Below are 26,360 nucleotides of genomic sequence, written 5' to 3' on the forward strand. Positions count from 1 at the left end.
ACTTTGTGAATCAAAGAGGTTATCACAGAATACTTAATAGAGGGGTATATGCGATATTTCGATTAGCACAAAACCATACCCTTTCAAACTACCATCCTACTGTTCATGATAATGAACAAAAGTAAAGAGTGACACTCGTTAGAGTAAGCAGTACTCCGAAAAATAAATGTTTGGAAATCATACTATCTGTCATATAGATTCCGAGTTACAAAGATTGTACAAAGTATCACAAAAAACAACTGTTATTTTTGGAAGGGATCTAAAATTTTTTGAGACAAAAAAAAACGGCCCTGCCCAAAACCATAAAAGGAATTTTAATACGTGTTACGGGGCTTTATTAATACACACGCTTTTCTTTCACTAGACAGCATATTCGACTCTTTTTTCAGTCATATGTCTTAAACAAGACGACACTTCTTTAGTTGAAAACTTAAAAAAAAAGGAAATTGAAACAGGCCTTCAGGAGAAACGTAGCTGGATAATCGAGTAACAATAAAATTAGCCTGAGCACGATATAACAGGTAAAGCATAAGAAAATCATTCCATTTAAATGTTTAATTTCACGCAGGATAAGAACAAGCAATTATAACATATGTTGTTATTGCATAGTTTACATTGGTATTAAATACTGGCAATGGAAATAACATAAAATCGACAATCACAACATTCAGCAAAGTTATCATAAATCAAGGAAAACAAGTGTTTTCCTAATACGGATCATCGTATTCAAGATGTTGTCTGTTTTTTTAAGTGAATTTTGCAATGTTGGACAACTACCCATACACCTGGTAATTATCTGCAATAATTGCCAAGAATAAGGTATATAGTAAATTTATTGATGACACCAGAAAGTTTACAATGAAAAAGAGGTTGGTGAAAGATAATCTACACTAACAAAGCTTTTAACATTTGGTTGTAGTATCTGAGGTCCTAAACAAATAAATTGCCAATACAACAAAATATTCAAACATCGAAATGCGAAGTTGACATATTTAGTTGAATATACAAACACATAGACTTGTGTGGCTGTAATCAGAAGTGGCTCGTGAGTTTTGCTAGCAGTAAAAAAATAAAAAAGATAACATTGATTTATAAGTTTTCTCAGCTAGAGTCTTACCTCGTGAAGCTTACTGAATAATTTGAACAGTAAAACACACAGCAATGAAAGACAATACTGATTACAAGAGGGAGTTAAAAGTTTATCATTTGTATTAGATCTGACGCATTACCACTTGTGGGGGAATGAAAAAGGATTTGGTTCACTTTGTTGGGGTTAAGGTTCGGGAGGATGAGGAGATGATAAATTTAATATCATACAAAGATATGGCAGGCATAAAGATGGGTGTGAGTGCCTGACGATGGGTGTGGAACATAGAGAAAGATTCTTAGAACACTAGGGATAAGGTCCCCAGTTAAATTCGGTTAATTTTACCTTAGCGTCGATTTATTGTTATATGGACGTCTTTGTTTTTGTGACCACGACCTTTGGATTTTTGTGTCAATAAACTATATTCTATACGATAATTATCGTCAACTATGTCTATTATAGATAGAAGTTTCTCTAGCGTCAGAGCCTACACACGAGCCCCGATTTACTATAATATGTTCAGTGCAATCAATACTACCACAACTTCACATTTATACTTGAAGACTTCCCCAACGTATTTATGATCAATTATTTATGACAGGTCAATAGAGCCTCAAGTGAAAATGTGAAGTCACCATTGCCCTTGTTCATAACAGTCACATTGTATCTTCTGACTGACTAGTGGTAAGAACGTTTCTATTTTGGACGGTTAACAAACGCCATAGATATCATAGGCAAAATGGGATACGGAGAAACAGCCTACTTTTTATTGCGAGAAAGTAGAGGAAGAAACTTTGTATTTTCACAAGCAGTTTTGATTTACCTAAAGGACAATACACCACCCATTGAATAAGTCCAAGATAGGGAAAGTCACGTAAGCGATCTTCTTTGTGAATAAAATCAGTCACCAAATAAATTTGATAATAGCTTGAGTAAACATCAAAGCTAAGTCAGAGCTACTTGACCCTAAAAAAACCTTAACAACTTCATAAAAAAGAGACGACTAGAAAATTACAGTATCTGTAACTATATAACCATTCCCATGCTTTAACATGTGTAATATATAAAACAACACTAAGGTGTAGTTAATTTTAATATATTTTTTTTCCTTTATTTCACAATTTGATCGTCGTGGGGATACGATTTTTGCGTTCAAAACACACAATTAAACATTTAATAAACTACCAATTGTTTGATTTAAGAAAAATTTACATATATTCTGAGAATTGGGCGGATTTTATTAACTAAACAGAATTTATTAGGAAACGGAATGGGTATTTTATTTATTAATTAAATTGATATTTGACTTTCAAATGAATGACTAGTAGCGAGGGCAATGAAACAAAAATCAAAAGCAGAACATCTAGGGCACAAAGCCCCAAGAATGGCTATCAAAGAAGAGGACGGTGGCGTAAGGCTAAGTAAGAATATCACCCTTCCAACCAATATTTTGCTAATTTTTATCGTGGGGGGAAATATTGTCCTAGTCCTCTCTGATAAATTATATTCCAGACAGAATATAATAGAGGTGGGAAACGAACACAAATGGACATGAAATTGTTTAAGTCAAGTGAAGGTCAGGGCACCTAACGAGCGAACTAGGGAGTCAGGGTCCTCATCTAATTTCCAAATGACAAAAAAACTTCTTTGAAAGGACTATTCCCAGAAACAATGGAACGATCGCCATGTTTCTGGAGATAACAATTTTGATGCTACCATAACCATTACAATACTACACAGTAGAAATCACAAGAAACAGAAAAACAAAATAGCACAGCATATACGAAAACGACACGCAAAAGACATTAAATACAAGTGTTAACGACAATATGAGAATAATAAAAGACTGCAAGTAAAATAAATCTAAACTACCAACGACCACGAATCTACCAACGAGGTGCTTTCCCTGACAATAAAGAATAAAACAATGTAATTGGCAATGTTCAGGTCTAAGAAAAAATGAATGAAATGGCGCCAGAATATGAAAGTCAATCTAAATAAGTTACAACAATACAGGCATGCTACATATTGAGAGACAACTGGAATGACGTATTTGGGGGGAGGGGGTATAGGCGTTTTTACTTTCTATTGCAAAATTTTCGAAAACAGTTAGAGTTTTTTTGTTGTTGTTGTCGAGCCCCTGACCATTATTCATAAAACACATGATGCGTATCCTTATTATTTGCCCTGCAGGTACTTATTCTGTCAAAATTGATGATTGGAGTAGACATCACATAACAGATGCCTTTTTAAAGTTAGCCCGCATCAAACACTGCTGAAACACCCGACAAGTGGAATAAGTAATCAAAAAGCCACAGCTTGTACCTTTTTTTTAAGGATCGCAGAGTCCCTCTGACCAATCTCAGGGGCCCCTGCCCTTCTCCTCCCTCCTATGTGCAGGCATACACATTGTGCTTGAAAATTTACTACATCATAACCAATAAAAGATCTAAAGCCGGAATGGCCTACCATGACAAGACAAAGAAAGGAAAATCCCAAGAGAAAACAAAACAACAGTTTAATAAAAAAAAAACAATGTTTGAAATTTTTACTGTTTTAGATTTTATCTCTTTTTACTTTCAGTTGGTTATATTTTAAATTATTTCTGTTTTAAGCGCTGAAGACGCCTATACAGGCGAAATGTCCATCGTGATTGACGTCCTTTCTTTTCTTTCTACTGGTCATAGACCCGTTGTTTCGTTTTTTCTTGGAGTTTTTCTCTCTTTGTCCTACATCATAGCCCCAAACTGTAATTCATTGTCTGGAAGAGTCTGCACCTTTAAATGGCAATTGTTTACTTAAGCGTGGATGAAAATTAGTCAACGCGCGACCTGTGCATTACGATGTTTAGCTCTCATAGAATCGAATTTCAGTTTAACACGTTGTTCCTCTTGGAGAAGATGGTCTAGTTCAGGACTACCCTATTTAAAAAACTCATTAGCTGAACAAATTATATGAAGCATGCCTGTATATCATTTACTCTATCAGGAAGAAAACAAACCAAACAAAAAAGTGCACGTTAACAATTCAAAAAGGGGACCAAATTCCAAAAATTGTATTTTCTCCTCTAAAGAACTGATGAACTTTTCAAGGGAAAATAGAGAGGATAAAGACACTCGTTTCTCCCTTCAACACTTTATGCTTAGTTTCTGTTCAACTTACTTCCTGTAAATTATATCTTTCCGTTTGTTTTAAAAGCAAGCTTCCCCTAATTTAAAGATTAAATCTTAGGTTTGAAATCAAGGGGCAAAAATTAAATATGAGAAAAGGCTTTGCTTTCATAAAAAGAAATTAAAAATAATTAGACTATAAAACTTGGTTGAGCATGAACAACAGTTTAAGAACAGTTGAATCCTCAAACAATTTATATTGGTTAATTTATATACTAAAATTTACGCTAAAATTACGTTAATTTACATTAATTATATACGTTAATTTATTAAAATTAATACATTAATTTAAAATTAACATGGAAAATTTCCATGAGGATTTTTCTTCTTTTTTTTTTTACTTAAGACCACAATAAAAAAGGGGCAAACTATTTTGGAATTGGACAACTGAGTAAACATATTATGATGGCCAGCACAAATTTGACATTTTCGATTTAGGCACTAATTTATCACTACACTAACCGATAAAACTCAGCGTATTGCTTCAACCAGTAATGCATTAAGCAATTTCGAGAAATTTCAAGTCATTTTTGTTGTGACCGTGAAAAAGAATACAAATAAAGTAAAAACAAGAGGAAAAAGAGTATATTTCAAAATGATTATTTTCGTTGGGAGAATAAAACATAGGTATGTTCTCTAAAAACATTAATTCTACCATTTCAACTTTTCCAACAAAAATGACTTATATTACAGAATACATGCTCAGTTGAAGCAAGAGGAATTCAAATCTTAATTGTATAATTGTTCTAAAATAAAACTAAAGCTTAAATATTGACAGAGGTGTCATTTCACTAAACAGAACAGAACAGACTGCTTTCTTAAATATTCTAGCTCACTCCAGAGCTAAACCGAAATTCTAAATTTACATTGGTGCCACATCTGTCAATAAACGTAAATGTTACTAATTTCAAATCAACATATAAAATAAGAGACAAAGAGAATATTTCCCGAATGACACCTCTGAATATTGGCACCCACAAAATAGATAAAAACAGGCACAAATTTACGATTTTTGATGGTAATGAATGCCATTTGTCCTGATATCATGCTCAGTGATAAAAGTGGGTATGACTAGCTCGTCCGGATCAATGAATTCGTGAAGATATTCCAGGCCATAGACAGGAACAACTTTCTGTTTGATTGCTGGTGCCATAAACGTAAGAAACCACCATGTCATGACCCTTGTCCAAAAAGTTGGGTGGACTATATAGAAGGACTTCAAGTTCTTTTTATGCCTATACTGGAGGGTGTTGTAGACGTCCTTTATCCAATTCATGGGAGGATGATTATTCATGCCTGTTTGGGAATGGAAATAAACAACAACATAATCACCTCGTACAATCGGCTCCAATAAGTTAATAAGGTACAATAGTGTCTTTTCTAAGTCCAATTCTTCATAATTCATCCACTTACCAACGCATACAATAACTGGTCTTCCACATTTGTCATAACCAGATTGATAAAGAGAGCCTATTCCCTGTATTTCAGATAAGTCTTCCAAATTTGACTGACGGAGAAGACGCTCATAGCGTTCCCTGTGCTGGAGTTCTGCAGTTAATCCCTCTGGAATAATACGCTGCTCAGGATTAAGCAAACACTGACGGTCGAAGTCTTCATTCATTTGTGAAAAGGAGTGTTGCCCAACACTTACTGATATATCATAATTGTTTTCTTCATCTGCAATTGAATCATGATTGTATGAATCCTGCGGATTATCAGTAATTCTTATAATTTTGCCGTTTGAAATCCACCCTGACTTCTGTTGTTCTGCACTATAGCGTTCCTCAGCAGCGCTACGGGGAAAATATAACGGCAGCACTGCTTCATACGTAGACAGTTCATTTTGAGTGACAACCAAAACAATTGTCTTTATTCTTTCTCCTTCAAACTCCAAAAGCTTTCGAATACATTGCATAGTGATATTGCATCCTTGAGCAACAGAAAAATCATTTTCGCTGCTGAAAAGAGAAACCATAGCCAAAGTTGATATGTTATTCTGAAGCATTAAATCAAATACATTAGTGCAAGTTGTTGTTAGTGCACTTTCTGCAGCGCTTTTATACCTGTTATCATAGGCGTTGGCCTGCACATGGATTACATATCTGCATGGTAAGCTGTACCCACTTGAAATAACTGCTTCACCGGGACGACAAGCTTTGATTTCACTCATAACAGCATTGACTGTGCTTGCATCAGCACCTTTAAACATTTGATTCAGGAGGCAATTATTCTTCACATTTCCAACAATATTTACAATTGCATAAGCATTAAGAAGCGTAATATCTCCTGTCCATATTGCAATTTTCTCATTCAAGTCTGGGCGAATCGCATAAGGTGACGATTTTTTTGTTTTATCAGTCTCGCACTCCCATTTGGCAAGTGAATTAGACCATAAAGGCAGTGTCTTTATATCAATAAAATCTTTCTCTGACTGACTTTCTTCTATTCCCTAAAAGAAAAAAAAGCCTTGAATGAGAAAATTACAATATACAGTACTGTATTTCCTAAATGGTGAATAAAATACTTTTAAACCTAAGATTATTTGATATAAAGAGAAAAAAAATTACCCTTAAAAACTGTGAAACTTTTTTTTTATTTCTTCCTACCTCTTCTCCTGTTTTTTGACATAAAAGACAAATAATACATATAAACTGATACAGGAAATTTAATATATTTTTTCTTAATCTTTGATGCTCTATTTGTAGCCCGCAATACGTGCAACAAAAAGCATAAGCAAAAGGCATCCTGTTGGTATCCTATATACATGGTCTAGTATAACGCTGAAATAGGAGCATATTTAGCCTGAATTATCTGAATTGTTTTGCTGCTAAATATTTCATGCATCCACAAAAACGCGTATACAATCGTTTGTGAAAATACATTAGCAAGATAAAATCGAGCAACCCTGTATGTAGTTGAGGAAAAATTCTTCAACCACATACAGGGTGTTCCATTTATTTTGACAATACTAAGTATTTAGAAAACCAAGAGATCAATTCAGAATCGGTTCTTATGCATGTTCAATGCGATTAAAAAGTGGGGGGAGGGGTATTTGACTGCATAAGCTTTAGATAACAGAGGCACTCTTTTCATTGGGATGTATGGGGGTGAGGAAGACTTCAAAAATTTTTCAAATAGCAGCCCCTAGAAGTGGCCCTATACTTGGATTCTTCATAAAAAATAAAGCAGATCTCGTCTGAAAGTCTTTTCGAGAAATGTCTGAGCTAGAAGTTACAATATAGAAAGCAGTCAAAATAAGCCTAGGTTGTGAAAGGCTTGGTTTATATACATAGCCTTGGGCTAAATATTTGAAAAACCTGTGATTAGTCTTTTTTTGAAATTTTTTTGTTACTTTCAATAAGCTAAAAAAGAGGATCCGTAAGGATGCAGAGGGTAACTCATGGACTTAAAATTTCAACCCCTAGAAAGCTATGTGTAGTTACATTTCATGTAAAAAATTCAGCGAATTTTGTATTTTAAAGTTTCTTATATTCCTAATCAAAAATTTTCAGACAGTAGAAATGACACGTGAAAAACCATTAAAACGGCTTAATGCAACTGTCAAGTGTGAGTAACTTTTGAATGGAGCATTTTCAAAAAAAAAAATTTTGTCCTAAACATGCTTCATTTTTGTCACAGAAAATCCTGGAAAAACCAGGAAATCCTGAAAACTAATTAAAGCAATCACCAATATTTTCTTATCTCATTCCTAAAGGTAAATTGCTTCACTTTACCCCATCCCCCTGAAGGATAACTATACAGCAAACTTTGTACATTCCGATTGCATTTTACAATAGTGCATTACAAACTAACATTTTAGAACTGCGGACGCTGCTCAAGCGGCAGAAAAAAGAGTAGCGCTATCGTAAAACACAATGGGGATATATAAAGTGGGCTGCATATTTATCCACCAGGGAGAGAGTAGGATGAGCTGGCGGGGGGGGGGGTGTTGGTAAAGTGAAGCAATACAACCTTAGGAATGAAATAAGCAAGTATTTATGATTGTTTTAAATAGTTCTCAGAATTTTTCAAGACTTCCTTTAAATGGCCGAATGGTCTTAATGAAACCCTTTTTTATTTCACTTAGTAAAGAAATCCCCCTTTCCTGATTGCATCACCTAAGTTAGGTTAGTTTAACCTGTATTCAGTTTTCTCGTAAAATCTTTTTCTTCAATGATGTTTTCAAATGTATCCAAAATGTTAGTAAAAAGAAAATTACTAACTACAACAAGAGACATAAGCTGGATTGGATCTCTGAAGGAACACAGCTTTAAAAATAGGCAAGTTACACAAGAAATATAATATTTCTGAAAACAGCAGAAATCTCAGTATTCTTGGGCCCTTTATCTCAGCATCCCCTTCCCCTTTAATTATTTCACATCAATGAGCCAGCTTATAGAGGAGAAAAAACAATTATTGCAGAATTTCTGCCCTTTGTATATAAAACAAAGCTATGACAGGACAAAACCTGGGTGTCTTCATTTTCCATTTATTTGCATCCTCTTAACGACATGGAAATATTTTTCACTTTTGAGTTTGGCTTTATTTCTGTCATTTGGAAAACAACCTGACATAGAACGCTAGCAAATGAAACCATTGTATCATCATAATAGCATTGATTCCTCTCTTTCATTACTATTTAATCAAGACGAGATGTTTGCACAGGAGTCTGTTGGAATAGGTTCCCAAGAAATCTCGGAAATACATCTAATTTGCCTCTAGTTCCACATATTTATAGCGTTTTATATTTCGCATTTGCCTCCTATGAACAAAGTCTTACATATATCTCTGGCTGCAATCAAAGCCTTCAGAGGTTGAAGGGCCTATTATTGTAAAATAAATAGACTAATATATCAAGCAGTTCGTGGTGTCAAACAGTTTGTGGTAACCAACTGTAAGTAAGGAGCGACTTGGCTCAATAGTAACCGAAACCCTACAGACGAACTTTTAATATTAATAGACACATAAAAAAAATCAGTTTTGGAACTATGCTGATTCCAAATATATAAGATTCATTAAGTTTAATGTTACTCATCAAAAGTTACAAGACTGAGAAAATTTGTCTGACTTTTGAAATAGGGGGAAAACGCCCCCAAAAATACAAGGAATCTTAATAAAAATCACACCATCATATTCAGCGTATCAGAGAACCCTACAGTGGAAGTTTCAAGCTCCTATACAGGAAAATATGGAATTTTGCATTTTTTTTTTTTTGTGGCAGAAGACAGATTGCGGATGCGTGTTTATTATTATTTATTTTTTTCAGGGATGATTGTATTCAAATAATGGTTCTAGAAGATCGAGAAAGGGTGCATTTGACTGGAAATTAAAAGTTCTAGTGGCCTTTTTAAGTGACCAAAAAGATTGAAGGACAACTGGGTCCCTCCCATGCCCATTTCCCCCCAAAGTTATCTGATCAAAATTTTGAGATAGCCGTTTAGTTCAGTATAGTTGAAAGATCAAATAAATGTGTCTTTAGGTGTAACATGACCCCCCCCCCTCCCGCAGTCCGCGGTGAGAGGCCTGTAAGCTATGAAATTTGCCTATTGTTTATGTATAGTGTTTGTTATTGGGAAGTACACAGACATTTTTTGGGGGGTGGACTTGGGGTGGATTTCTATAGGGAGAATCTTCCTTGGGGAGGGAAATCTCCAGGGGAAATGTTACACTGAGGGGACTCGACAGAATTACTTAACGAAATTCTTTTTAATTGTCTTGCCGTCTATTTACGATATTTTACAGTTGGAGATATTCCGGAGTAATTATTCGGGTGCTTTTTTCCGCGCAATTTCCGGGAAATGATTTCCACGGAATGGGGCATTTCGGGAGTTATCGAGAAACCGATTAGAGATTAAAGTCTTATTCAAATGAAAAAATGTTAATGATAATTTTTCAGGCTGAACTGTCTGCAAGCAATTTTACAGGGGGTGGGAATTCTCAGCGACGGCGGAACTGTTGGGAGGGAATTTGACGGGGGGGGGGGGTTGCACTTTACGTTGGATGAAATTTTCACGGAGGAGTTTTCCGTGAGGGGGAGGGGTATATTTCATAGAGGATGGACCAGATTTACCAGCATTATTTGAAAAACCATGGGGAGAGGTATATTTCATGGAGGTTTGGGCCAGATTTACTGGCATTATTTGAAAAACAAACAGAAATTATTCCATATATGAAGGGTTGCCCCCTCCTCAATACCTTGCTCTTTATCCTAAGCTTGACTGTTTTGTCCCAATTTTTTAAGAATGGCTACTGAAACACAAGGGCTGTTTAATTAGAATAGGAAGCTTTTTTAAATGTGCAAAAAGCTTTAGCACAGAGCAAGGCATTGGGGAGGGTGCAACTCTTCATATACGCCAATACGGAATAAATCCGCCAAAATTAATATCCAAATTTTGTTTTAATTTTTCACATATGGTGAGCCAAATTTGGACCTGAATTAGTTGAAAAACATTCCGAAATTAAACAAAAAAAAAGTTTTTTTTTACTGAAAGTAAGGAGTGACAGTAAAACGGAAAACGAACAGAAATTATTCCTTATATGAAAAGGGCTGTCCCCTCCTCAACGCCTCACTCTTTATGTGAAAGTTTGACTCTTTGTCACAACTCTACTTTTTAAAACAGTAAAAACTTTAGTATAAAGAGCAAGGTGCTGAGGAGGGGACAGCCCCTTTCATATACAGAATACTTTCTGTTTGTTTGAGTTTCTAATGCTGCTCCTTACTTTCAGTTAAGAAAAAACATGTTTTTTTTTTATTTAATCCTTTCATAATACAGTACTGATCTACTTCCTCCAATCGCATGGACTGTAAATCCTTAGAAGATTTGGATCAAACACACCACCACATGCTCATATTTCTGCTTTGTAGCTGTTGGGGGGGGGGGGGGTGAGAGGACTCTGGTGAGTTTTGGTGCTTTAACCATACTGATTTGAAAATCTTTGCATCATTATAGTTGCACAACACTGAGGGCTTATGAGCTCATTTTGCACCTCCAATCAAACAGATTGAAAATTACTGTAAATTTCCAATTCTGTTATCCCTTAAACAAGGTGCCATTTGCCTACATAATCTGGCACTGGGAGAAGATTGAGTCCAGCTTGGACATAGCTCGTTTTTACATCAAGTAAGGATTTAGCTCACTTCTGCAAAGAATTTAGCTTTTTTTATCCTTACTCAATGTAATCAAGGATACATTCGAAAACAACACTGCCTTTCCATGAAGATAAATAAAAGTTCAAATAGGGATAAATCCATTTATTAGACTAGGACAACTCACAAAAAATATTGGATGTTTTGGTCACTGCACATGTGACCAAATCCAGTATTTTTTTTGTGAATTATCACTGTCTAATAAAAGGTTGCACCTTTATTTGAACTTTTATTTATGAAAATTTGTTCTAATTGAGAAAGACTCAGTCAAAATTAAAATTTTGAACTCAATAGCTGAGAAATTAATAGAAGCGGAGGAGCAGTTTTTGCTAACTAGGAAAGTTGTTGATGCAGATAAAATTAGATTTCCACAATGAATGAACAGCCACATCAGGGTAGAGGATGTTGTTTTTGGCTTCAAACTATCACTTCCTTCCCCTTCCAGAAAACGTATTGTTTGTGACCTGAGAAACCTTTGCTGCTCTGTGAATTAAACCCCCAGGAATGGCTTTAAAGCCCAAGTTAGGGCATGGGGGAGATTTCTTCCAATTCCCACCCCTGCTTGTTCCTTATCTGTAAAGCTTCAAATATGTTATAAAGATAGGTTCTTTAAATTCTTACAACTAGGGATGGCATCAAACAATGGACAAAAGAGGAGTTTTTTTTACTCCTGAGATAATAATTTAATGTTGGTCCTGCAACTTGTATCTTTTGTCCCTAGTCACTATCCCATTCATTAGATAAAAGGTTTGAAATTAAACTCTCAGTTAGGCCACTTAATTTACCTTTATTTTTAGTCCCTTGCTTGATGCTGTCCATTAGTTGTAAAGATTTAGAGTTCTACCTTCAAAACATTTCAAAATTGGCTTAAAATCTAGCTCAAATGCTGAGAACTGCCATGCCAGGGACTACAGTTAATATCATATGTGGATAAATAGACTTGTTGTTTTCTTCTTCAAATCTTACATATTTATTACATGTCTATTAGCAGTAAGGACAAACCTTATGGACGCCACTCAGAGACAAATGTGGCCCAACTTAGCAGGTGTGTCCCAAGCTGTACACTATAGCTTGCTGCACTAGTCCTTATTGACTGATAATTTGAAGGCTTCAACACTAGGAGACAAGACCATCTTCTGGCTGAGAGAATTCTTAAAGCTAACTGCCCAGTTGGAGGAGAATATCTTTTGCAGTCTAGTGGTGGCAGCCCACCTGTAGAGTATCATGAAGTCAGGCACATATACAGAAATTTCTTTTTTGGAACTGATCCAATAATATTTTTTTCAGGGGGGGATGAAAAATTATCTAATAGTGTGAATCAGAAGTGCTCAAAAATTCAACAAAAATAGCATAGAATGACCTTGTGTTCTTCAGGAGCTGTCCAACTGGAATATAATTGGGATGAAATCCTATTTGCAGAGCAGTTTGTGCATAATTAATGAATTGCCTGGCTTACGTCAATATATGAGACTTGGTAATTCCAGCTTACTGAGTTGGGATGAATGTGGCTTGAAAATCCTTTTAGCATTTTGTGACTTGCTACTGGACTGTTTCCAAAGTTTATCTGACTAGTTTGTTTGACTGGTCAAATCAGTCTCCAATTTTGGTCAAATCAAGCCCTTTAGGAGCTTAGTGATTGTAGCTGGTGATCAACTGCAGAATACTCTCTATACTATACCAAAGGTCTGGTTAGATTTTTCTTCAACAACTCATGCATCCAAGTTGAATCAAAAGTCAAACAATGCTCTCAAATTTTATTCAACTTAGCCATTACCAAGGGGATGCTTTGAGCTGTCTTTTGATTTCATGAGGTTCTAGCACTGGGAATAATTTATTATTAGGTGAATGGTTGTACACTTTTGGGAGTTGAATTAAAATCTCTAAAATTATTTCCACTTAATAAATGCATCAAAGCCAGCTTGGACAAATTTGGTGCATTGAGGGCTGTCAATGGTTCCATTGTAACTGAACCACTGTGTAACTGAACCCCTGTGCAACTGAACCCTCATGCAACTGAACTCCCTATAACTGAAACCCCATGCAACTCAACCCCATTTAACTAAACCCCTGTGTAACTGAACCCCATGCAAGTGAACTATACAACTGAACCACTGTGCAACTGGACCACCATGCAACTGAACCACCATGCAACTGAACCCTTGTGTAGGTATATATTTGCACATTAGGGGGTGGGGGTAAATTTTATTTCTGATGTAAATGAGAGGTAAGTTTAAACTATACCCAGCCCCTGCCCCTATTGTGCAAATATATACCCAGAATTGATATATATATAGGGGTGGGGTAAAATTTATTTCTGACAAAAATAATTATTATATTTGGAAAGAGCATAAAAAAAGGCATCAAGTGGTATGTTTACTTTATTCATAAGTCAATAATATGAACTGCAAAAAATTTTGGGCCATATAATTTAGCTAGGATGAAAGTGAAAACATCATTTGATGCTTTTTTATGGTCTTTCATAATTCATACAAAATACCTTCAGGGCCCCTTTAAGGGCTCAAGATGCAATTTGCACCAGAAACAATTATTGAATTATGAAGGAGCATAAAAAAGGCATCAAATGATGTTTTTATAGCGCCACCTAGCTAAATTAGTGCCACCTAGAAATTTACTGACCGGTAATATAAACTGCCCCAAAATTTGCTTTAGGCCCACGTTAAAAGAACCTATTCTAACTCAGGACGCACTGAAGTTCAATTTTGACTTATAAGCTAGGCATCTTTGGACCCTGTATGTTAGGCCAGCATTCATGATAGAGCCTCCTATCCACAGACCTAGGCTGCAGTAGATCTATACTCTAGGCTACAGTTCTATATACAAATTTAAATAATTTAAAAGTAACCCATAGCCTAGTATATTGACAGCAAAGCTGCCTTTCCCAAATTCCAAGAGAAGATAAATGCTACTGCCCATTCCTCTAATAAGCCAAACTCTAATAACTTACTTTTCATAATTTAAATCCCAAAGTACAGCCAGATAGGCTACTAGTACTAAGTTGTTAAATAACTTACTTTTCCAAGGGAATCAATTTCTATAATTTACTCGTTTCCTTTGGTTATTGGTTAATGTGAAAGTAACATTATTTTGGCCTATTTCGATTTATTCAAGGGCTATACAAAATTGCCATCTATCTTGATAATATAAATAATACATCTACAAGCAATTTTTGACATTTTGCGACCTGGGTTCCCATTGATGTGATTTCATGCAAAGACGGTCATTTTTGCGTGATCCTTCAAATTTCCTACATTGATGCTGCAAGTTTATGCGTCAAAATGGTTCAATGGCTACATTGAAATATTTCTACTGAACTTTTGAAAATCACGTCCATTATTAGAACAGAACAGAATATGGGTTATTGGCTAAAATAGCACTAAAGCTAGCATGAGCATGTCAGAACAATTACAATGATAAAATAGATGTTAGGGGATAACACAAAATAAAAAAATAAATCAATTATTAAAAGGGGAAACAAAATAGGGAACAGAAGAGTTTTTGTATCTTGTGGTCAAAATTTGGGGACACAAGTCAAGTTGGGTATTTGGAACTCTACAAGCATTGAGTCTTGTATTTGGAAGGATTAGAGGATTTTCTTTAAAGGGGGGGGGGGGGGGGGGTAATGCCAATGATAGTCAGAACTAAGGCACTTGTGACCAAACTTCATGGTAAGGATATGATGTAGTGATCCCAATGTAGTAAGTTCAAGTCTAGGCAAAACTTCATTGGATTCAGTGTAGGACCTCCCCAGTATAGTTTTTATTACTCTTTTTTGAATACCTTCAATTTTAGAACACTGGTGTTGGTCAACCAAGGATGCCAAACAGGACAAGCATATTCAAGACAAAGTCTTATATAAGAACAATATTATTTATTTTCAAGTTCTGGATTGATATGGAGAACTGCTTGAGAAGGGAGAAAGATTTAAGGGGAAAACTACCAGATTTCAATAACTGGGAAGCGTAGGACTTCCATTTAAGGTCATTGTCCAATTGCACACCAGGCAGTTGAACTATATTTAAATTTGGTATGCAAAGGTCATTATTTATAGGGGGTATATCATAGGTAGCGCAATTGCGCTGCCTAAGTAAAGAACAATGTTAGCACAATGTATTTTTTTTTTCCTTTAGACCAGGCACTTTGTATCAAAGGAGTTGTCGTAGAAACTTTGAAAAGGGCTCATTCAAGATTGGAAATTGGAGTGGCTTGTGCTATTTTTAATTGTTGAAAGTGATTGGAAGGCAACTAACAGTCCTACCACACCCATCATTTACCCAAACACATCCAATCCAAATTTTGAGATAGCTATTTTGTTCAGCATAGTTGATTTAACAGATAGTAATTATGTTTTTGAGAAGGACACTCCTCCACAGCCCTCAGGGAACTAACACCCCTCCCATGCCCACCATTTCCCCAAACACATCCAATCAAAGTCTTAAGATAGCCATTTTGTTCAACACAGTAGGAAGTTCTAGAAATTCTAGTCTTCAGGGCAAGGGTTATAAGTTTTTCTCTGGCGGTATAAGTTCTATAAGTGGGGGTATAAGGGGATATAAGGTATAAGTGGGGGTATAGTGGGGGCGGGGGGAAGTTCTAGTCTTCAGGGCAAGGGTTATAAGTTTTTCTCTGGGGGTATATAAGGTTTTTATTGAAATCTTTGTAGTAGAAACTTGAAAAAGGGCTCATTCAATTGGAAATTCAAAGGGCTAGTGCCCTTTCTAATAGTCGAAATTGAGTTGAGGGCAACTAATCCCCCTCTCATGCCCACCTTTTCCCCAAATACATCCAATCAAAATTTTTAAATAGCCATTTTGTTCAACATAGTTAAAAGTTTTAGGAATTAAGTTTTTGAGGATGATAACCCTGTCAGAGCCCTTGGGGCCAGGGTTGAAAGTTATTCCCTAGGGGCATGTGAGGTTTTTATAGATAGTGATGTTATAGAAACTTCAAAAAGGGCTGATTCGATTGGAAATTAGAAAGGCTTGTGCCCTTTTTAATAGTCAAAAGTGATTGGAGGATAAACTAACACCCCTCTCACACCCACCATGTCCCCAAACACATCCAATCAAAATTTTGAGAGAACTATTTTGTTTGACATAGTTATAAACTCTGGAAATTATATTTTTGAGGAAGATACTCTCCCCACAGCCCTGAGGGCACGGGTTGTAATTTATACCCTGGGGGCATATAAGGTTTTTTTATAGAAAGCATTGTTGCAGAAACTTCGAAAAGGAATCATTCAATTGGAATGGATAGTGCCCTTTTTAATAGTTGGAAGTGATTGGAGGGCAAGTAACCCCCGCTCATGCACACCATTTCCCCAAACACATCCAATCAAAATTTTGAGATAGCAATTTTGTTCAACGTAGTTGGGAAGTTCTGGAAATTAGGTCTTTGAGGATGACAACCCCCCCTCCCTCAGCCCTCAGGGCAAGGATTGTAAGTTATGCCCTGGGGGCATATAAGGTTTTATTGAAAGCATTGTTGTAGAAACTTCAAAATGGCTCATTTGATTAGAAATTGAAAGGGCTAGTGCAATTTTTAATAGTTGAAAGTGATTGGAGAGCAACTAACGCCCCTCTCGCGCCCACCATTTCTCCTAACACATCCAATCAAAATTTTGTGATAATCAGTTTGTTTAGCGTAGTAGAAAGTTCTGGAAATTAGGTCTTTGAGGATGACAACCCCCTCACAGCCCTCAGGGCAAGGGTTGTAATTTATGCCCAGGGGGTATAGAAGGTTTTATAGTACAGATTGAACAAATAAACTTTCAAATGGGGATAAATCCATTTATTTAGACAGTGAAAAAATAGGTACAAAAGTCCAGAAATTTTGGTCACATATACAGCAACCATCTTCAGTAGAAATACTAACATAATACAATTGAAAATAGCATATTTATATACAACAAAATAAATAACTTTTCAGCTCATTCACAAAATATTGAACTTCTGGATTATTCACTAGATTATTTTCAGAGAGAGTTCAATGAGAAAGTTCAGTCAAACTTTTTGATGTAAGTTTTCATCTTCAATCGTGCCCAAATGTAAAAACAAATTTCCAACGAAGTGGCAAAGCTTTCCGTGATTTCTAATTGCAAACCAAATGTTGAGTTTATAGATGTTTACTGGGTTGGTCTTGTTTCCACATATATACAATGTATTTTCAACATAACACCTTTAAATTAGGTGTTGTTTTCTTAGACCACACTACTGTTCTAAGGCAAACAAATAAACTTTCAAATGCGGATAAATCCATTTATTTAGACAGTGAAAAAACAGGTACAAAAGTCCAGTTTGTCTTAGAACATTAGCTATTTGTTTGTCTTAGAATGGCAGTGTGGTCTTGGACAAATTTGGTGCATTTAGGGCTGTCAATGGTTCCATTGTAACTGAACCACTGTGTAACTGAGCCCCTGCAACTGAACCACTGTGCAACTGAACCCTTGTGCTACTGAACCCTCATGCAACTGAACTCCCTTTAATTGAACCCTCATGCAACTCAACCCTATTTAACTAAACCCCTGTGTGACTGAACCCCATGTAAGTGAACTATACAACTGAAACACTGTGCAACTGAACCACCATGCAACTGGACAACCATGCAACTGGACAACCATGCAACTGGATCACCATGCAACTGAACCACCATGCAAGTGAACCCTTGTGTAGGTATATATTTGCACATTAGGGGGTGGGGGTAAATTTTTATTTCTGATGTAAATGAGAGGTAAGTTTAAACTATACCCAGCCCCTGCCCCTATTGTGCAAATATATACCCTGAATTGATATATATAGGGGTTAGGTTAAAATTCATTTCTGACAAAAATAGGCTAATTATTATATTTGGAAAGAGCATAAAAAAAGGCATCAAGTGTTATGTTTACTATATTCATAAGTCAATAATATGAACTGCAAAAAATTTTGGGCCATATAATTTAGCCAGGATGAAAGTGAAAACATCATTTGATGTTTTTTTATACTCTTTCATAATTCATACAAAACACCTTCAGGCCTCCTTTAAGACCTCAAGATGCATTTAGCCTCAGAAGCAATTATTGGATTATGAAATAGCATAAAAAAGGCATCAAATGATGTTTTTATAGCGCCACCTAGCTAAATTAGTGCCACCTAGAAATTTACAGATCAGTAATATCAACTGCACCAAAATTTGCCTTAGGCCTACTTTAAAAGAACCTATTCTAACTCAGGAAGCACTGAAGTTCAAGTTTTGACTTATAGGCTAGGCATCTTGGTAAAGTTCTACCAAATCATATTATTGAGTTAGGAATAAAGTGAATATACCATTCGATGCCTTTTTTTATGCTGATTACAAATATAATAATCATTTCTATCGGAAATGAGTTTCAGCCCCCCCCCCTATGTATGCCAATTCAGGGTATATATTTCTACATTAGGGGGGTGGGGGTAAAGTTTAAACTTACCTCCCATTTACATCAGAAACAAAATTTGCCGGTCAATATATACGAAATCATATTATTGAGTTAGGACTAAAGTGAATACACCATTTGATACCTTTTTTTATGCTGATTACGAATATAATAAGCATTTCTATTGGAAATTAATTTCAGTCCCCCCCTCTATATCCCAATTCAGGCTTAGATTAAGTTCTATATTGCCTATATAAGGAGGGGGGGCGGAAATTAATTTCCGAATGAAATGCTTAATATTTTTATAATCAGCATAAAAAAAAGGTATCGAATACTTTATTCAGTTCATTCCTAACTCAATAATATGATTTGGTAGATATTGACCAATTTGCCCCCCCCCCTCCTAATGTAGAAATATATACCCTGAATTTGTATATAGGCCTATAGGGGGGGGCTGAAATTCATTTCCAATAGAAATTATTACTATATTTGTAATCAGCATAAAAAAAGGCGGTCAATATCTACGAAATCATATTATTGAGTTAGGACTAAAGTGAATACACCATTCGATGGCTTTTTTTATGCTGATTACGAATATAATAAGCATTTCTATCGGAAATGAATTTCAGCCCCCCTATATATGCAAATTCAGGGTAGGGTAAGACACCCAGTAGTCGGCCACCTGCCTATTCTGGGACAGAATCGTTTATACTATTTTAATAACCAATTTACAATGAGCCGTTTGTATGTCCAAATTTAGGCAGAATTGTCACTTGTTATTAAACTCAAAAATAGGAGGCGCTGTACAAGTGAAACTATTTGAATTAGTAACCTACTTGTTCAGAAATTCTTCAGAAATTTTTTGATACAAAAATTAAGTTTCTAGGTAGTATAATACAGTAATTAGAGTAGTTGGTAAAATTCTACTTTAGCTACTTTTGGCTATCTTGGGAAGGGGTTAGGTTAAGAAAATGAGACTTTCTGGGATGGGTCTACAGGCTAAAGTATGTCCCGGGAAGGTATTTTGAAGTACCTACCTCCACTCCTTCTCCCTCTAAAGGGTCATGAAATTTGCCTACATGACAGGTCTATACCCATTGAAATTATGACAAAACAAAATTTTACCTTAATTTTCAGTTATCAGTTTCTTTTTCTCTGGTTTTAGCTCTGAAAATGCACTTTCAAATATTTGATCAGAATTTTAAGAGATATAAATAGTTTATTTCCAAAATTTAGGAAGTTTATTTGCATATCTTTAAAACCTTATAAATTGGGATTGAGAAAAGTTGTGAAGCTGAAAACAGTTTTGTTGTACTTCATTTAAGGAGAAGATCTATTTTGCAAGGTTACACTTCTATAACTCACATATTTTTAAAGGTCATCAAAGGTCAGGACCGTCTAGAGGGAGAAGGAGTGGAGGTGGGTACTTCAAAATATCTTCCCAGGACATACTTAAGCCTGTAGACCTATCCCTGAAAGTTTCATTTTCTTAACCTAACCCCTTTCCAAGATAGTCAAAAGTAGCTAAAGTAGAATTTTACCGAGTAGTTTAAATGTCAAAAAGTTTTCAAAGTGATTAAAGTGTCCAACTACTGGGTGTCTTACCCTATATAGGCTATTTCTACATTAGGGGGGGTGGGGGCAAATTTAGTTTCTGATGTAAATGGGAGGTAAGTTTAAACTTTACCCCCACCCCCCCTAATATAGAAATATATAGGCCTACCCTCAATTTGCATATATAGGGATGGGGGGCTGAAATTCATTTCCAATAGAAATACTTATTATATTCGTAATTAGCATAAAAAAAGGCATCAAATGGTGTATTCACTTTATTCCTAACTCAATAATATGATTTCGTAGATATTGACCAAAAAGGCATCGAGTGGTATATTCACTTTATTCCTAACTCAATAATATGATTTGGTAGAACTTTACCGGCATCTTTGGACCCTGTATGTTAGGCCAGCATTCATGATTGAGCCTCCTATCCACAGACCTAGGCTGCTGTAGGTCTATACTCTAGGCTACAGTTCTATATGCAAATTTAAATAATTTAAAAGTAGCCCATAGCCTAGCCTAGTATATTGACAGCAAAGCTGCCTTCCCCAAATTCCAAGAGAAGATAAATGCTACTGCCCATTCCTCTAATAACTTACTTTTCATATTTAAATCAAAAAGTACAGCCAGATACAAGTACTAAGTAGTTAAATAACTTACTTTTCCAAGGGAATCCATTTCTACAATTTACTCTTTTCCTTTGGTTATTGGTTAATGCGAAAGTATTACGCTATTTTGGCCTATTTCGATTTATTCAAGGGCTATACAAAATTGCCATCTATCTTGATAATATAAATAATACATCTACAAGCAATTTTTGACATTTTGCGACCTGGGTTCCCATTGATGTGATTTCATGCAAAGACGGTCATTTTTGCGTGATCCTTCAAATTTCCTACATTGATGCTGCAAGTTTATGCGTCAAAACGGTTCAATGGCTACATTGAAATATTTCTACTGAACTTTTGAAAATCACGTCCATTATTAGAACAGAACAGAATATGGGTTATTGGCTAAAATAGCGCTAAAGCTAAAATGAGCACGTCAGAACAATTACAATCATAAAATAGATATTAGGGGATAACACAAAATAAAAAGTTAAATCAATTATTAAAAGGGGAAACAAAATAGGGAACAGAAGAGTTTTTGTACCTTGTGGTCAACATTTGGGGACACAAGTCAAGTTGGGTATTTGGAACTCTACGAGCATTGAGTCTTGTATTTGGAAGGATTAAAGGATTTTTTTTAAACGGGGGGGGGGGGGGGTAGCGCCAAGAATAGTCAGAACTAAGGAACTTTTGACCAAACTTCATGGTAAGGATATGACGTAGTGATCCCAATGTAGTAAGTTCAAGTCTAGCCAAAACTTCAACGGATGCAGTGTAGGACGTCCCCAGTATAGTTTTTATTGCTCTTTTTTGAATACCTTCAATTTTAGAACACTGGTCTTTGGTCAACCCAGGATGCCAAACAGAACAAGCATATTCAAGACAAAGTCTTATATAAGAACAATATATTATTTTAAGGTTTTGGATTGATATGGAGAACCGCTTGAGAAGGGAGAAAGATTTAAGGAGGAAACTACAGAATTTCAATAACTGGGAAGTGTAGGACTTTCATTTAAGGTCATTGTCCAATTGCACACCAAGCAGTTGAACCGTATTTAAATTTGGTATGCAAAGGTAATTATTGATAGGGGGTATATCATATGTAGCACAATCGCGCTGCCTAAGTGAATAACGATGTTGGCACAATGTATTTTTTTTTTCCTTTAGACCCGGCACATCCTATCGAAGGAGTTGTCGTAGAAACTTTGAAAAGGGCTCATTCGATTGGAAATTGGAGTGGCTTGTGCCATTTTTAATAGTCGAAAGTGATTGAAAGGCAACTAACACTCCTTCCACACCTAACATTTACCCAACCAAATCCAATCAAAATTTTGAGATAGCCATTTTGTTCAGCTTAGTTGATTTCCAGATAGAAATTATGTTTTTGAGAAGGACACTCCTCCACAGACCTCAGAGCAAGGGTTGTAAGTTATGCCCTGGGGGCATATATGGTTTTTATAGAAAGGTTTTTATCAAAAAGGCTCATTCGATTGGAAATTCAAAGGGATAATGCGCTTTTTCATAGTCAAAAGTGATTGGAGGGCAACTAACCCCCCTCTCACGCCCGCCTTTTCCCAAACACATCCAATCAAAATCATGAGATAGCCATTTTGTTCAACGTAGTTGAAAGTTCTGGAATTTAGGTCTTTAAGGATTACAACCCCCCATACAGCTTTCAGGGCAAGGGTTGTAAGTTATGCCCGGGGGCATCTAAGGATTTCATAGAAAGCATTGTCGTAGAAACTTCAGAATGGGCTCATTCGATTGGAATTTGAAATGGCTAGTGCCCTTTTTTAATAGTCGAAAGTGATTGGAAGGCAACTAACACCCCTCCCACGCCCACCATTTCCCCAAACACATCCAATCAAAATCTTAAGATAGCCATTTTGTTCAACGCAGTTGAAAGCTCTAGAAATTATACCTCTGGGCAGGACACTCCCCCCACAGTCTTCAGGGCAAGGGTTATAAGTTTTTCTCTGGGGGTATATAAGGTTTTTATTGAAATCTTTGTCGTAGAAACTTGAAACAGGGCTCATTCAATTGAAAAGTCAAAGGGCTAGTGCCCTTTTTAATAGTCGAAAGTGAGTTGAGGGTAACTAATCCCCCTCTAACGCCCACCTTTTCCCCAAATAAATCCAATCGAAATTTTTAGATAGCCATTTTGTTCAACGTAGTTAAAAGTTTTAGGAATTAGGTCTTTGAGGATAATAACCCCGTCAGAGCCCTCGGTGCCAGGGTTGAAAGTTATGCCCTAGGGGCATGTGAGGTTTTTATAGATAGTGATGTTATAGAAACTTCAAAAAGGGCACATTCGATTGGAAATTAGAAAGGCTTGTGCCCTTTTTAATAGTCAAAAGTGATTGGAGGATAACTAACACCCCTCTCACTCCAACCATTACTCCAAGCGCTTCCCGTCAAAATTTTCAGATATCAGTTTTGTTTGACATAGTTATAAAGTCCGGAAATTATGTTTTTGACGTTGGCACACACCCAACAATCTTCAGGGAAGGTCTTGAATTTGTTGCCTGGGGGCATATAAGGCTTTTTTCTTATAGAAAGCGTTGTCGCAGAAACTTCAAAAAGGAATAATTCGATTGGAAATTGGAACGGCTAGTGCCCTTTTTAATAGTTGGAAGTGATTGGAGGGCAAGTAACCCCCCGCTCACGCGTACCATTTCCCCAAACCCATCCAACCAAAATTTTGAGATAGCAATTTTGTTCAACATAGTCGAAAGTTTTAGAAATTAGGTCTTTGAGAATGACAACCCCCCCCCCCCCAAAAAAAAGCCCTCAGGGCAAGGGTTGTAATTTATGCCCTGGGGGCATATAAGGTTTTATTGAAAGCATTGTCGGATTATTCACTAGATTATTTTCAGAGAGAGTTCATTGACAAAGTTCATTCAAATTCTTGATGTAAATTTCCTTCTTTAATCTTGCCCAAATGTAAAACAAATTTTCAATGAAGGTGGCAAACCCTTCCGTGTCTTCTAATTGCAAACTAAATGTTGAGTTTACAGATTTTTTGCGAATGGAATTAAGTTTTCTATTTCAGGTCAACTAGAGGAGGTATGAAACTAAATTAAACACTACTATTTGTGTCCAAATATTTAAAAGGGTGTATATTGTTAAAAATTGCTGAAAATTTTTCTCCAGCATACAGATAGCAGGCCAAACTATAAAGTCTTAAAAAAAAACAAAAAGATTTAAAGTATTATTTTCTTTTACCCTGAAAAGAGTATGTCAATATAAAACGAACAGAAATTAAATAAAAAAAGTTTTTCCATAAAATAAGTTTTCCAATGAAAAGTAAAGAACACCATTAAATCAAAAATGAGCAAAAATAAAACCAAATAAGCTACCATGCGTGAAACTAGCACAGATCAGCATCGATAAATAAATGAAAACCAAAACGAACAGAAATTACAATAAATAAGCGAGTCAAACTCAAAACGAGCAGAAGTTAAAATGAGTAGGGATCAAAACCCCTATGCCTTACCAAGGCCAGAACATAATTTGCAATTTACTAAAAAAAACAAATGAATGTGCATTGTCAGTTTAATATACATATACTGATATTCAGTAATACAAATTTTAATATTATTTGATTGATTAAAGTCATAAAAGTAAAAACATTTATACTTTTTCAGTAAAGTGCAAACGTTTTGGCCTTGGAAATTCATAGGGGTTTTGAGCCCAACTTATGTTAATTTCTGCTCGTTTTGAGTTTGACTCGGTTATTTATTGTAATTTCTGTTCGTTTTGGGTTTCATTTATTTATCGATGCTGATCTGTGCTAGTTTCACGCATGGTAGCTTATCTGGTTTTATTTTTGCTCATTTTTGGTTTACTGGTGTTCTTTACTTTTCTTTGAAAAATCTTATTTTTTTGAAAAAGTTTTTTTAATTAGTTTCTTAAAAAGGAGAATAGCATGAAACTGTTTTTGGGTATGCTTAAGTTGAGTTTATAATTGTCAAGATCAATCTTTAAATTATAATGAGTGAGTCAAGTGTAACGTCTGAAGTAGTTGAGGTTTGACGAAGGTTTATTTCTGAATTAAAAGATTTTTAAGACGATAAAATGCAAGTAACTGAGAAACTAAGCATGTTTATGAGAATTTTTCCATTAATATTTGACAAATAGCATGAATATCGTGTCCTTTTAGTACACAACTTTAATACTCGAAGCCTGGGAGGATATTTCCAGGGAAATGGTCATAAAAGACAGGAATTATATTTTCCATTAGGCATAGCTCCAATAATGTTTAGTTATAGCTACTAAACACGTATTGCAACAAAGGGTACTTAAGTTTTAGCTTTTTTCAAGCATAGAAAAACATAAAAAGAAGATTCAAGTCAAAAACAAAAAAGGCTTGGAAAAAATAAAAAATGGAAAAGGACGTTATAAGAAAATCTTTTTTATATATTATTATTTGAAGATTACACCTTCGCTGTTTTGAAGATTACACTACCTTAAAAGGTGATATATAAAAAAAATTATATGAATAAAAAGAATAAATTATATATGAATAAAAAAGAAAATTATATATATAAAAATGAATAAAAAGAGAAAAACGAGAAACTTTCCCATTTCAACCTTTTATTCCATTTAAGTAATCTATTAATCCCATTTAAATAAATAATCCTATGGTAAAAATAAAGCTCCTAGAGGCAATTCCCATTATTATTAATTATTACCGTTACTGCTATTATTGATAACAGAGAAAAAAAATTGGTAGTTAATTAATTTTAGATAGCTAACTAGAGAATCTTTTTATTTTGTTTGGTTAGATGGCTCTTCTGATCAAGGTAGGTATTTTTACACAGAATTAAAATGGATAATCTGATGAAGAGTAGCTTTTCTTGGCAAATGACCAAATTCGGGTGATTGACAATTAAATTTGGCATTTGGAAATATTTTGCACTTTTTCGATACCCAGCTGACGATATGCCTGACAGACGGAAGAACTGGAAAATACGACGTTGAGCCTTTTCAGGAAACGAAGTCAGAACAGTTCAGGCAGTTGACAAAATTCAGTTGAAGAACTATGGCACAAAAATAAAACAAAAATACAGGTTCTTCAGGATTACACTTGGGGCATTTAAAACAACCCTTTCTTCTTTTTTTTTGTTTTCCTTTCCATTCACTTGCCTGAAATCAAGGAAATGATTAAATATTCTGCCTAAATTTTTCATGAGCATAATCAAACATCATAAATACATAAATCAGGTTTGACATATATGACAATACTGTAGTATAAAATCTGAGTTTAGGGATAATTTTAAATTTTAATGTCAATAAATAATTTCTAAGACCACACTGCCTTTCCATTTACAAAAAACTAAGCAAGAAAAAAAACGGGTTTTAATTTCAACAAAGCAGTGAA

At 35.3% G+C, this 26,360-nt stretch overlaps 2 protein-coding genes across 2 annotated transcripts in view; both read right to left on the bottom strand.

Annotated features, from left to right (window-relative positions):
* The window catches only part of LOC148951949 (NADH-cytochrome b5 reductase 3), a 62,128-nt gene extending 41,013 nt beyond the window's left edge, over positions 1-21,115 (bottom strand). The window contains exon 1 of the mRNA XM_089089436.1: positions 21,030-21,115. Coding sequence (XP_088945562.1) covers positions 21,030-21,047 — 18 coding nt within the window. The 5' untranslated portion in view covers positions 21,048-21,115. The remainder of the gene's footprint in view (positions 1-21,029) is intronic.
* Positions 541-21,114, bottom strand: LOC148951950 (protein GDAP2 homolog). The gene is made up of 2 exons (XM_089089435.1): positions 21,030-21,114; positions 541-6,706 (listed from the first exon to the last, which is right to left on the bottom strand). The coding sequence occupies exons 1-2, from the start codon at positions 21,045-21,047 to the stop codon at positions 5,261-5,263; spliced, it is 1,464 nt and encodes a 487-aa protein (XP_088945561.1). The 5' UTR covers positions 21,048-21,114; the 3' UTR covers positions 541-5,260.
* Positions 21,116-26,360: the final 5,245 nt, after the last annotated feature.

The sequence above is a fragment of the Artemia sp. Qi Xiang Cuo genome, chromosome 5 (assembly GCF_049724085.1).
Source record: "Artemia sp. Qi Xiang Cuo chromosome 5, ASM4972408v1, whole genome shotgun sequence".
In the NCBI taxonomy this organism is placed as follows: Eukaryota; Metazoa; Arthropoda; class Branchiopoda; order Anostraca; family Artemiidae; genus Artemia; species Artemia sp. Qi Xiang Cuo.